At 38.0% G+C, this 13,301-nt stretch overlaps 1 protein-coding gene across 2 annotated transcripts in view; it reads left to right on the top strand.

Moving 5' to 3' along the window:
* The window catches only part of galnt14 (UDP-N-acetyl-alpha-D-galactosamine:polypeptide N-acetylgalactosaminyltransferase 14 (GalNAc-T14)), a 145,711-nt gene that overhangs the window by 22,465 nt on the left and 109,945 nt on the right, over window positions 1-13,301 (top strand). For both annotated transcript variants that reach the window (XM_044106869.1, XM_044106870.1), the window contains exon 2: window positions 6,117-6,286. In XM_044106869.1, the coding sequence (XP_043962804.1) occupies window positions 6,117-6,286 (170 nt within the window). The remainder of the gene's footprint in view (window positions 1-6,116; window positions 6,287-13,301) is intronic.

Below are 13,301 nucleotides of genomic sequence, written 5' to 3'. Positions count from 1 at the left end.
AAATCAAGAACGCTTGAAAAGCAGTTAATCCAGAAAGCCTTGTACTTAACGATAAAATAAAAACTGAAACAAGGTAAGATTAACACATCATAACAAAGGGTATGACATTAAAAACCAGCAAACTGAAACACAACATTCAAATTGGAGCCATGAAGCCCTCAGAGCGTGGCAGATTTAACAACGCTCACTTTTCTGACAATCATTTTTGAGTTGTTGCCGCTTTTTTATGCTGCATTTCCTGCTCTGTTCAGAGATTTCTACAGATGATATGACATGCCACCACATTTTGTGTCATTATTAATAGTGTAAGGTTGTTGAAATGGGCTGAAATTTTAATGTGGGACTCGGACTGAGGGTTCAATTAAATGTCTATTTTCAACATTTAAAAGCAACATTTACATGTCAAGCAGATGTTTTCCTCTGAATAAGCCAGTTTGACTTCATAAGTTCTTTTTTTTTTATCTATTTAGTGATTTTTTCCTCTCATCCTACATCTGCAGAACAGTTTGTGGATTTTTGAAATCCATAATGTTTACTGATCCCATATTTAGGTTTCCTCCTCCCTTGCTAATGGACTAACTCAAATATTTGTACATGAGTAAATAATCTGTCTTAACATCATAAATCCTGATCTGATGAATTCAGGGGGAATTTTCTCACAACTTCTGCATTAATTACGTTAGAAATTCGTTTTTAATGAATCTTTAGACCAGAGAACCTGTAATGTGCTTTTCACTTTTCAAAAATCCAGCTTTGATTCACAAATAACTGTTTCATTCAAGTGTCACAAGATTTAGTAATATTTGCTACAGCATTTGCTGAAAACGGGGATATTTTGGAGCGTTTTCCGTGTCAGAAACTTGCTCTTGAATGTAACCCGTTCAGAGATGCAACCTGACAGTTCATGATTCCTCCTTACTGAGATGTTTGGAAGTAGTAGGTAGGAATCCACTGTCTTCCCGTGTTAATGTGCCGGTTTCTCTGTGTTCTGCATCCTGTCTGTGTCTTCCTCCCCGCTGTCTCTCTCCACTGTGAGCTGTCAGAGCGTACGCATTGACCGTGACACCTGGCTGTGTGTGTGGGTGTACTCGATTCAACTTTCTCATTATAATTCTAAATGTATCAGTCCGTCTCGTCTGGATGAATTAATAGGTTCCCTTGGTGGTGAAACACACACACACACACACTTGCACAGGCCCCGGCCGTTTGTCCGGCAGCCTCAGGTCTGTTAATTGAATGTCTGTGTTCATGTTAGCGGCGGTGAGAGGCATTGAGAGGATGCCACGGCGCATTAAGGAGACAAGCTGTGTGTGTGTCTGTGTCTTGTAAATAGGATTGGACCTTGAACGCAGCTCCTCCTGAGCTCCTAGCGAGACAAGACACAAAGAAATCATGCCGTGGCGGGGCGGCCGCAGGTGTGTGTTAAATAGAGAGAAGCTTAATCGTTCTTTCTTCTTGTTTTTCCATCTTTTCTTTCCTCTTCCTTGCTTTGTCCTGTTTTAACTCTTTCTGTTTCTTTCTTTGTCCACATTTTCAGTCTCTTTCAGTTGTTTTTGCTCTTCGTTTTCATTTTGCTGGTTCCTGTTACCTAATCCTCTTGTGGATTCAGTTTAATTAATTCTCCACCAGAGCCTTTATTACTTGATTTCTTGTTACCTCTCGTCTTTCTCTTCCTTTACAGGTTTTCTATGATCCAGTTTTTCTCTTTGCAGTTTTCTTATCTTTCCTGTTTGTTTCTCCCTTTTATTTAATCCTTTCTGCTTCCCACTAATCTTCTTCATCTTCCAATCTGTCGCTGTCAGTCTGTTAGTTGGTTTCTCTCATAAACACTTAAACTTTCTTTACAACATTAAAGTTTTCTTTTTTGTCCTTTCTGTTATTTCTTTACATTTCGTTTCTTAGTGACTCTCTATGCATGTTGCTTTTCTTCTTTCATAAAGTTTTATAAAATCAAGTTTTTTCTTTAAAATCTATTGTGGTGATTTATTTTAAAGAATTGTTTATTTTAGTATTTTTCATCTGTTTTCTAAACATTGTTTTTGTTTTGCATTATGTATTTAAGATGATGAGTTTTGAAAAAAAAAGTAGATTAATTTCACAAGAAAAACTTGGATTTTGTATTTCTGATGTGAAAGAGTTGTTAAATTGCAAAAGGAAAGTGATTAATTTCCATAATTAAAATGTGACATTTATGATATTAGAACTGAAATATTCTCTGACATAACTGTAAAGTCTGAAATTAGCATAAAAAAGACTCTCTGTTAGCGCTTTGAACGGGATTCAGAAAACAAAACTGACAGAGAAGAAGCTGCAACATGTTCTGATCCAGGAACTCAGATCTACCAGTTACACTTTGAAAATATCTTCTAAATTTACCACTTAAACCTCAGAGGACTTCTGGCAGTTTTTGTTGCAAATGTCTGACATCAAATGTCAGATAGTATCCTAGTTTTAATATTCTATGTTTACTGTTTTTCTGACAGATTTGTGGCATTGACACCAGGGATGTTTGTCTTGTAAATATGTGAACTTAAACTAGACATTTCTGTACCAGGGTGGTTTGAGTCTCATGGGCTTATTTAGTTTTTTACATTGATGTGCATTGGCCCAAATACTCCAGTGTATACATAATCTATACAATCTTAGCCTTTTTTTTCATCTGACAAATAAAATTGTCAGATAAAAAAACAGCTTCAGATGAGCAGAGGTATAAAGTATGTTTTGCTTCTCACATTGCATTCGACCTCAAAGTCTGTTTTTTCCTTGTCATTCTGCACAAATCATTGGGAGACTCTGCATGCATGGAAAGGAAGAAACTATAACCCGAAACACATCGGCTGAGATTTAAACCCAGGATTGGAAGGCGCTGCACCCCCACCATGTGGCTCCTTCGTCACCCTCTGTCACCGCTCCTCTTCCTCATTAGCCCCTGTCTCGTCCCGTGTCTTCCTCTTCCTGTCCTCCCCTCTTCGTCTCGTTCTTCATGCTTTGTTGTTACAGCCACCAGGGGAAGAAGCGCCAACACGGAATAACACATTCACTTTCACACACACGGCCTCCGACTCGCAGCCCCCTAATGGCCCCATTTAGACAATGTGTCGCATCAGCAAGTCGTACGGCTGAATAATGAGAAGATGGAGGGAAAGCAGGAGCAGGACTATAGTAAAATAAAGAAGTCGTTTGCTGCATCCCTCCATCCAGACTGCTGTTTCCCCGTAAATGTTGTTCTGTTACACACACCGTCGCGGCTCTGACCCTGTGTGTGTGAGTGTGTGTGTGTGCCCATTCATCTCCTTTATATGCCAGAGAGTGTGATCGTTGGGGAGAAATACGGCCTCCAGGGGATTTAGCCGAAGCTCCTGTGTTGTGTTTATGATCCGGAAAGTGCAGGAGAGAACAAATTTTTTATACGTCTCACCCTCAAAGAAACATCTTTTCTCTCTTATGCATTCCACAAAAACACACCGAAACACACATTTCCTCCTCATCAGGACAGGCAAAGACACAGCTGAACAACACACACCCTCTCCTGCATGCAGAGAGATTTCTATAGCATCCTGTAGACTATATTTGAAACCACACACACTCCAGTGAGAGCAGAGAAAGTCCAGCTGAAGCTCTGCTTTCTAATTAATGCCACCTTGTGTTTTCACAGCCGGCTGTTTGGAGATGAACTCGATTTATTTCATTTTTGCATTTTCTTCTACGAGGAATTAAAACTCCTTGGCACTTCTGCAGAATCAGTGACTTCACTGTTGCTAAAAGTAGAGTGTAGCTTCCCTGATTAGCATTTTAAAAGCAGGCTCCAGCCTATTAACTACACCCTGCATATGTTTTTCATTACCAAGGTCTGTTTTCCAAAGTGTAGCAGTGTGCAGGTTTTCGGGATGATTTCAAGCCTTCCAGTCTCTAACTCAGTCTCATCTGAACTCTGGGAATGATCACACACTCCACCTCAAAAAATTACAGTTTTGTTTTGTGTGACCTGAGGGGGGAAAAGATATTACAATGCAATAAATTACTGTTCTGTAAGTAATTCAAGCTCACAGGCTTTATGTTTTGAAGTTATGATTGCAAAGCAGTGAAGAGGAATTTGAAAGGTGATATGTCAGTAAACTTGATGGATTGGCTGCTGTCTGAAGACGCTTTGCACTGTTTGGAAATGTTTATACATCAGGGAAATTAGCTTAAATAACTGGTTTTAATCAAAGTTTCAGAGCGGCTATGTTAGTATTTAAAAGCTCCATGTCTGATTTTTGTGTAGTTCTCCATTTTGGTTAATCAATACATTTGATTCTAAAGCAAATTTTAGTAAAAACCATCCTGGTTTTTGAGTGAAGACTAAAAGAAAACATTATAATCTTAAATTCTCATCTTATTTAAGGGACTGATGTCAGACTTTGTTGACTAACGAGGCTGAAGGGACTTTTTACTGATTCATCATTAGCTTATAACTTTTAAACCAAAGACTTGTTACATACATGGATGCATGCTCCGCACCAACAAAAGGTAAAAGTATGCTGGTTGTAAATTTGTCTTTATATTATTCCTACTTACACATATATACATTTTTACCTCTGTGTACATCTGCATGCTTCCACTTACCTACGATTTGCTGCTGCTACACCTGAATTTCCCACAGAGAGACAAAAAATTACTTATTCCACATCCATGCATACATTATGGTTGTTTGTCCTTCACAGCAACTTTTCGATATTTTAGTTTCCGTGCTAGAAATTTGAACCCAAACTCCTTATTCAGTTGATTGTTTTTAAAGTTCCTCAGTATTTGCAGCAGTATATCTGAAACATTTGGCCTCATTTAGACAAACATTTCATCACGTTTTGACTCTGATTTCTACCTAAACGTTAACGTGCCAGATTTATACCTCAACTTTAAGAGATGTGATTGGAAAACAATGATTGGATATTCTGTGTACAACCTCTGCTAAGGCAGAACCCAAACACTGCAGAGAGACAAAGTGCAGCAGTTAGTCTTGAAACACAGAGAGGACAATGAGGATGGAAACCTAAAGTCCTGCATTCATCTTGTTAAACAGTAAACAGCGCCCTGAATCTTCCTCTAGTGAAATGACCTCTAAAAGCTTCACATGCTTTTAAATGTGAACAGCAGCAGATGGACCAAAACTGCACACACTATCTGACTCTCCCAATGTGACATTTATGACTAAATCTCACATTTTCCATCCACTGTGATGATGAGCGATACAAAGAAAACGTCACTCTACAGCCAGACTTAATACTTCTTATTTCAACCAAACACTTTTCCTTTTGCTGCTCTAAGTCTTTTTAAATTGGACAAATATTGTTTGCTGCCTAGTTTAATTATGCAGTGTTACACAGGGTGAGTGCAGTGTTAATTAATTGAATCTATGGGTAGTAAAGATAACATACTCAGCAAAAATGTACTGCAACAATGTGGCTTTCATGTGGATTTTATTATTTTGTTTAAACTGTTTTCCATAAATGTGTTATACCTGTTATCTTTTCTCTCTGAATTATAAATAAGAGATTTGTAATCTAAGATAAACCCAAGTCAAAGTTTAACTCTTTCTTTTTGATAACTTTTGATGACCAAATGTGAGTTACAAAATCTGAAATCAATAATAGCTTAATCTATATGCAGCATACTTGAATATATAGGATATTTGCAAATATGATTAAAAAATAGGAAAATAAACTGAGTTTGCACAATAAAACCATTTAATTGATTGATGTTCTGCTGAATGAGCATCTGACTGAAACTCATACACTAATGGGACGAAAACATTAATTTTTCTGCAGTTTTCGTGAATTTGAGCCTGATTACTGGAATCCACTTTAACACTGAAGTACTAAAGAATCTCTAATGGTGACCTCTCTGCCTCTGTTACAAATGATATGTGAAGATATGCAAACATAATCTTGCCACTTTAAGAAAAAGTGTTTCTAATGTTCGGCTGAGAATCTGCTTTGTGAATGACTCTAGATGTAATTATCTTAACAAACTGTGTTTTCGTTCTGCTGCAGATCCTCAGTAATCGATGTGCTGAGAAGAGATCCACCAAGTCTCACACTGATGTCAGTTCTTCCTCTGACCTGCTGACTGTTTTCCAGATTTCCGATGAGGAGTGGGAGGACATGTTGGAGGGCTTTGATGAGCGGAGTTACCTGAACGCTCGGCGCTGGAAGCCCGGCGACGATCCGTACACGTTGTACGCCTTCAACCAGAGAGAGAGCGAACGCATCCCCAGCGACCGAGCGCTGAGAGACACGCGCCACTACAGGTACACGACCCTCAGCTTTATCAACAGCGTCCCATCTCACATAAACACAGGATAAGCAGAAAAAGTCAAGGTGTAAAACCTCAGATGGAGTGTGTGCTGAAGCAGTTTCCTGATAACGTGACTTCAGAACAGATATTTTTATTACCACCAAACTGCACATTTTGATGTATGGATCTGTCAGGAATGCACTGCATAAGATGAGAGCTTATCTGTACACAGAGGAGCTGAACTCCAGCAGCCTGCAGGCATAAACAAACACCGCTTTCTGCATCACAGGTACACACACATTCAAACACAACCCAAGTTTCTAATTATTCTCCACCAAAACAAAACCTGATTACAGAAACAAAGACAAAAAACAGCAAATTACAATCCATCTGTCCGCTTAGAAATTTATTTAAACCAAAACAGAAATCCTCTTAGCGGCTCGTCGTTCTCGTCTGTTTGAAAGACGCTCAGCGGGAAGATAAGGAGCTTGTCGCTTTGACAGCAGCCGCCTCGTCTTATTCGGAGAGATAAAATACTTCCAGGCACTTGTGGAAAGTGTGCAGAGGTCCAGTGTGTCTGCGCTGACACCACTCAGGATTCACAAACACAACTTTTCTACAAACCTTTGGATTCTAGTGCAACTTTAAAAATAAGCACTCTTGGAGTTTCTGCTGTTGTTGAATTAGAAGTTTATCAATGCAATACCTCTTCATCAAATTACAGTAAAGTGATAATTATTGTGTTTGAAAAAATATAAAATATCTGAATATTTTATTAGATGTTGATGATGATTTGAAAAAGTTTTTTTTCCAGAATGCAGAGAGTTTTTGCACTTTTACTGCACTTTTACTTTTTCCCACATTCTGCTGATGTTTTAATGTTGCATTAAGTTTAAGAATTTGTGCGATGTTTTTATTGTAACTTATAGTCAAACACATTCTTCTTTTGTGCTGAAATATATTTGGTGTGTGAGTTTATTAAGCCATGTTTGCATACAGAACAAATGTTGATTTACCCAATTTTTAATAAGCTCGTCTGTTATAAGGGATCAATGAGTTCATCATATTAATGGGTTCATCATATTAATGGGTTCATTATATTAATGAGTTCATTATATTAATGAGTTCATTATATTGTGTCACACAATATGAGAAATGCATATAAATGAGTTATTTATTGCTGATGTTTTTATCTTCAGAAAACATAAAAAATGAATAGTTTGCAAACTACAAACAAAAAATTATTTCTTAAAAACATATTTTGTTTTTACAATATTAGTGTCATTCTTTTAGGAAATTTTCTGCCTTTCTTGCATGAAAATGTTTGGCTAACTGCATTTTAAGTTACCTTCAACTTTTAAAACATTGATCCGTTCTTTATTTTTAGCCACGGTTACCAAGAGCCACAGTGGAGGAACAAAAAGCTGTGGACTCCCCTGGTCAATATGATTTTATTAAATTATTTGGTTCTGTCAGGCCTTTTACAGGCTCAGCTGAAGGGAATATGTTATTATCAGTTTTACTACTTCCTGGATATTTGAGTAGAAACAATTTCAAGCTAACATGAGTTTGAATTTAAACTTGAAGCGGTTTTGTCTTCTCATGACTGATTGATTGTATTTGCTCAATATTTTACACAAACCTTGTCAAATTTCTCATTTAACCCAAATCTCTCTACATCCAGAACATTGTAACTGTATTTTTTTTAACATGGAGTCACTCTGGGGTTAATACAAGGCCCCAAATTACAGACTAATGATTTTGCACTTCACGTGATTTAAATTGTTTATCAGATTTGTTACTTAACTTTTAAAAACTAAACTGAGTAAAATCTGTTTCCCTAAACATTACATTGGCTGAACTAAAACACTCTGACTGGTGATAAGCTGTCTCTAGTTGTGAGTGGTTCCTGGTGAGGAGCGCAGCTGGCTCCTGGATCCGTCTCCTATAGGAGCCCAAATCATCTGAGTCTAACTGGCACCTACATCACGGTGTGCATCTGTTGTTTGGACATGCATCCCCAGATGATTGGCTCTCCTTTCCTGTAATATCTCGTCTGCTGCCTCTGACGCCGTGTGTGAATGCGTGTGCAAGTGTGAGTGGTTTTGCATGTGCATATGTGGATTGCTAATGTGCGTAAGCGAGCATTGTGTTGATCGCCTGCATCATCTGTTGTGCTAAGAGAGGAGGAAAATTCACTGTTGGGCTGACATAAGGTACTTTGTGTGTATGCGTGTGTGCGTGTGCGTGTGTGTGTGTGTGTGTTATAAAAGTGAGAATGATGTGTAGGAGGGAAAAACCAGGGATATACACAGACATTCATCTGTTAGCAGGGAGGTAGGGGGCTGATGGTGCTCATTTATCTCATATAGGACAAGGCTGAAGCGTGTGTGTGTGGATGGTGGTGAAGGAGGGTTCTGTTATGTGATTATCTGTTAACACGGTTACCGTGTAGCTGGGGTCTCCGGGGCTCTTGGCAGGGGAAATAGTGGCAGCTCATGCTCTGCCGGGACCAAAAACCGAGAAACTGCAGCGATTCTGGGCTGAAGCTGCTGCAGAAACACCTTCATTTTCAATGCAGACTCTCTGCACCGCTTCCTACACGCTGGCTGGGTTCCCGAGAGGAAGAACTTGGCTTAAAGTCAAAGTAGTTGTGCAGAAACTTTTAGAAATAGCAAAAAATGAACCGATGTAAATTTAGAAAGCCAGAAAAGTTGAGGATGTGTAATTTGTAATTTAAAAGTAGATTTTTTCCTCCCTGAAGACTCTCCTTCTCAGTCTGAACACGCCTCGTGAATCTTACTCCTTCCTAGTTTTTAAAATGCTCAAACGTTTCACATCTGTTCAAGTTCTCCTCTGCATCCATCCACAGCAGAAACTTTCTCCAACCATCTGTACCATGGCTTCCATCTGTGTTTCTTCTTGTTAGTTCTGATGGTTCTGGTAAATAAACTGTATTTTTAGTCAAATTTAAGTTCAAACATTTATCTTAGCAAGTGGTTTTGTTTCTAGTTTTTATAAATATCTTAGTACACTTCTAGTAAGATGAAACTAACCAATAAGCAACTTTTCATCAAGATATTAGAGCTTGTTTTAAGTCAGTGATTCTTAAATATTGATAAGAAGTTCTTGTTGAACTGGCAGATTTTTTTCTACTTATAAGAAGAAAAACAATCATCCAGTGGATCTTGTAATGTTTCATCAATATTAAGGAATTTGCTTTAAATAAGCTCCTATATTTTGCTATTTCAGTGTACCAAAATATTTTCATTTAATTTGCTAAGATTTTGTATTTTTGTAGTGACGGAGCTAAAAATATTTTTGCTACTCATGAATATAAGCCCAGGTCTAAGAAGACAGCTTCCTTCTTCTTCTCCTGATTGTTAGTAGTAATACAAAAATGATATTTTAAGTGAGTTCCTTTTGTGTTCTTGTGTTAACCTACTGTGAAATAAATGTGACAGAAGGCATGTTTGATTGATAGCTGACAGTCACTAAGCATCAGAAACCAGAAACGATCCACAGTAACATCAATTACTGGTCTGAAGAAAATTGCTGGGAGAGAAAAACACAGCAGGTTTGGAGATTCGGCTGCAGCAGGTCTGTTATTTTCCCAGTGAGGAAACGATCACCTGAAGAGTAAAGGAGGAAGATTTTTAGTTGAAAATGTGACGTTTTTACCTGAAACCTGCAGGCTGTAAGTATTCAGATTACAGAGCCAAGTGTCATTCTGTTCTTGAAGTTGGTTGCATCTTTTTAGAAACAGTTAAAAATGTGTCATTTTGATTTAGTGGCATGATGGCAATCTTCCAAATGAAACATCTGGGAGTGAATCTCTGGCCCGCTAACCACGAAACGTCGTTTTGGAAGCTCTGAACATCCCTGATATGCTGATGATGGAAAGGAACTACACCTCAAAAAATAAGTACTTTTGGTTTAGGTTGTAGTGCAAATATATTTGAAGACTAACTTACAAGTACCTGTTCAGCAAGAAATAGGAGATTTTTTTACGTAAATAATTCCTTTGTGTCAATAAAAAAGAGCAAGTTTCACTTAAAGCAAGACTTTTTTTCCACATTACAAGTGTAAAAATCTCCCAGTGGAACTTTTTTCATTAATATTAAGGATTATTAATATACTAAGATATTTGCATTAGAAGCCAAACAACAATAATTGGTAGGATTCAGTGTTTTTGCAGTGTAGAGGTCTCAGCAGCCTAATACACTGAAGTGAACACATTGTGGTTGTTCAAAGCCTCTTCATTTAAAAACAGCTGATTTTATGAGTGGATATAAAATTTGTGGGTTTTGGCTTTGAATGGAAGCCGTGCTTCCTTTTACTTTGTGGTGTTTGAAGAAGAGAGAGGATGCAGCATGCAGAGAAAGGGATGAGGGTACAGATGCAAACATCACAGGGAGCGATGGAGAGATGTTGGAGGAAAGAAGAGGAAAAGTTAGAAGGTTAATAAAAAGAGAGAAGGCGAGGTGGAGAAGAGGACAGGAGATGGGGGAGATGCCACAAGCTGCTGAGAGGAGACATAATTGCCACATGCAGAGCTTAAGAGGCTGTGTGTGTGTTCATGTGTGTGTGTATAAACCACTCCACTTCAGTGCTCTGCTATTATCTCAGTGAACAGGGGAACCTCCCTCCGTCTGCTCCACGAGTGTCTATAAATCCAGCAGCCGCTTCGCTGCAGGGATTAGATCCAAGCTGGAAGACAATGCAGCACGGGGAGCAAACACGTCCTCCAGAGCTACACCGCAGGTTGATATGGCAACCACAACTGTTTGAGGCTTTATGCAAGACAAAGGAAGTGCACCGTCATGCATGAGTTTAAGATAAGTAGTAAGGAACCCGGGGAGCGCACAGAAAGGAGAGAAATACCGCAGTCTCTGTGACACTTCCTGATTAGCTCCCTGTTTTCTCCCTCTGGGAAAATCTTCAGAGTTCCTTTAAGCTCCATGAACAAACTGTAGTTTATTGTAGTTTTTATGTTTTTCAAGCTCCCACTTGAGTAAAACCTGTAATGCAGCTACAGAATATAAATATTACAAATATCCCACCTCAGCAGTCCTTTGCAGTTGAAATGTTGCACATTCTGGTATTTCCATGATGATTGTGATTTATTATATTTTTACAATAAATATAATAAATTTCTGTATAATTACAGTTTAGTTATGTTTCCTGTTGTATCTATCCATCTATTATCCTTGAAGACGTGGTGGTGCTGGTGTCTCCATCGATTACTGGACAGTAAGTCCTAACAACCATGATGGGGAAGTTTTTAGACTGAACATAACTAAAAGCAACTTGTTGACCAACAAACTGACGTTTTTTAGATCATATGATGGAACGTTTGGAAGCCGTTCCTCAGGTTGGGATAGATAGAAAACTTTTTAAACTCATTTTAATAATGAACTTAACTTTATACTCTGTTTGATCAGATGAACCATTTGGGTCGTGTGTGACTGAAATGAAATTACATTTTTGTGAAGTACCTTGAAATTATGAATTAACATTTTATAAATAAACTAAAGTGAGTTGAATTGGTCTAACAAAATGTTCAGGGTAAATGTGTTCCAGTTTTAGCTAAACAATGAATGGTTTATGTGTATTTTCAGCCAAAAAATACTTGGTAGGAAGTTTTATTTCCCTTGGGGATTCCATTTTATCTGCTGCATCACAGACGTGGAGGTTATTTTGGTTCCTACAATTTAAAAACAAAGAGGACAATATCTAATCCAAATATATACCACATTCTTAAAAGTAAACTGGAAAAAAAGCTAAATGCCTAAAAAGGTTTATAATTTAATCTCAGAGCAGATCGTTTTTCTTTCTTTCTTTATTTTTTTCTGTAAATCTTTTGTGCTCCTGGCGCTCCAAGCGTGTTTTGCATAAAAAATGAAGTTAGTTTCCTGTTCTTTCAAGCTAAAAAAATCTATCAGCAGCGTCTGACACAAAGAAATTGTTAATGACATTGTATAAGAGATCCAAAAGACATCTGGTCATGAGGGGAAATATCATGACTGTGAAACTGTGGCATTAAAAGGATATAATATCATCATCCTTTATCTTCTCTGACGCGGAGCGGAAAACCACGGCACACTGCACACATTTGTCATCCTCTTTGTTTTGCCGGGGTGGGAGATGTGATAATGCTCTGGTGTTTTGTTGTTGCTGCTCCAAAATGGAGTCATCTTTCTTTGAAACATCCATACTCTAAAAAAGAGGAACAAACACACATACCCAGCAGTCCAGAGTCCAGTCAGTGGGTTAGAAATTATTTAATTTCATTTTGACCCAGTGATCCTTGAACACTTATCACTAACTAGATCACGCAGTCATTCAGTACGTCTCTGTGTGTGTGTGTGTGTGTGTGTGTGTTGCACGTATTCGGTGGCGTCAGAGTCCTTTCACACTCAGTGAACCATTTAGTCATATTTCCATGAATCACAACATGCAGCTAAACATTAATCACCGCATTAGCTCTGGTGGCTCCCACGCAAACACCCTTCATCTTTTCACATCACAAACCCTGAAAAAAAGAAAAAAAGTACAAAGACAACACGTTTCGAACTCTCACTGAGCAACCATTTTATTTGTCCTCGTCAGGCTGGTTGATTTGATTACTTGTGCAAGTGATGAATGATAGGAGAGAGTAGCATCCTAAACAGAAAGCAGCTTAACTTCATTTACACTTTTTATGTTGAAATCTAGATGGAAATAATCGGACTTGATTTAAAACAGAAGCAGATGAAAAGTTTGAAGAAGCTCAATCAGTTTGTAAAATCGGCATGTTTTCTTTGATTCTTGGTCTGAACATGTTAAAAATTCACCCACTGTCTTTTGAAATTTAAGTTTTAATATCAACCAGTGGGAGAAAACATGCAAAAGTATTAATACTCCTTAAACTCCTGCACAGTTTATTATATTTGTGTTAAAAGTGACGAATCAAAACAAAGTAGAGCAGAATTCTGAAGAGGAAGCTAAATGCTAACATGCTTTTCATTAAAAATCTGAAAAGCGCA

This window comes from Gambusia affinis, linkage group LG22 (genome assembly GCF_019740435.1).
Source record: "Gambusia affinis linkage group LG22, SWU_Gaff_1.0, whole genome shotgun sequence".
Classification (NCBI taxonomy): domain Eukaryota; kingdom Metazoa; phylum Chordata; class Actinopteri; order Cyprinodontiformes; family Poeciliidae; genus Gambusia; species Gambusia affinis.
This window is presented reverse-complemented; position numbering and strand designations above follow the sequence as displayed.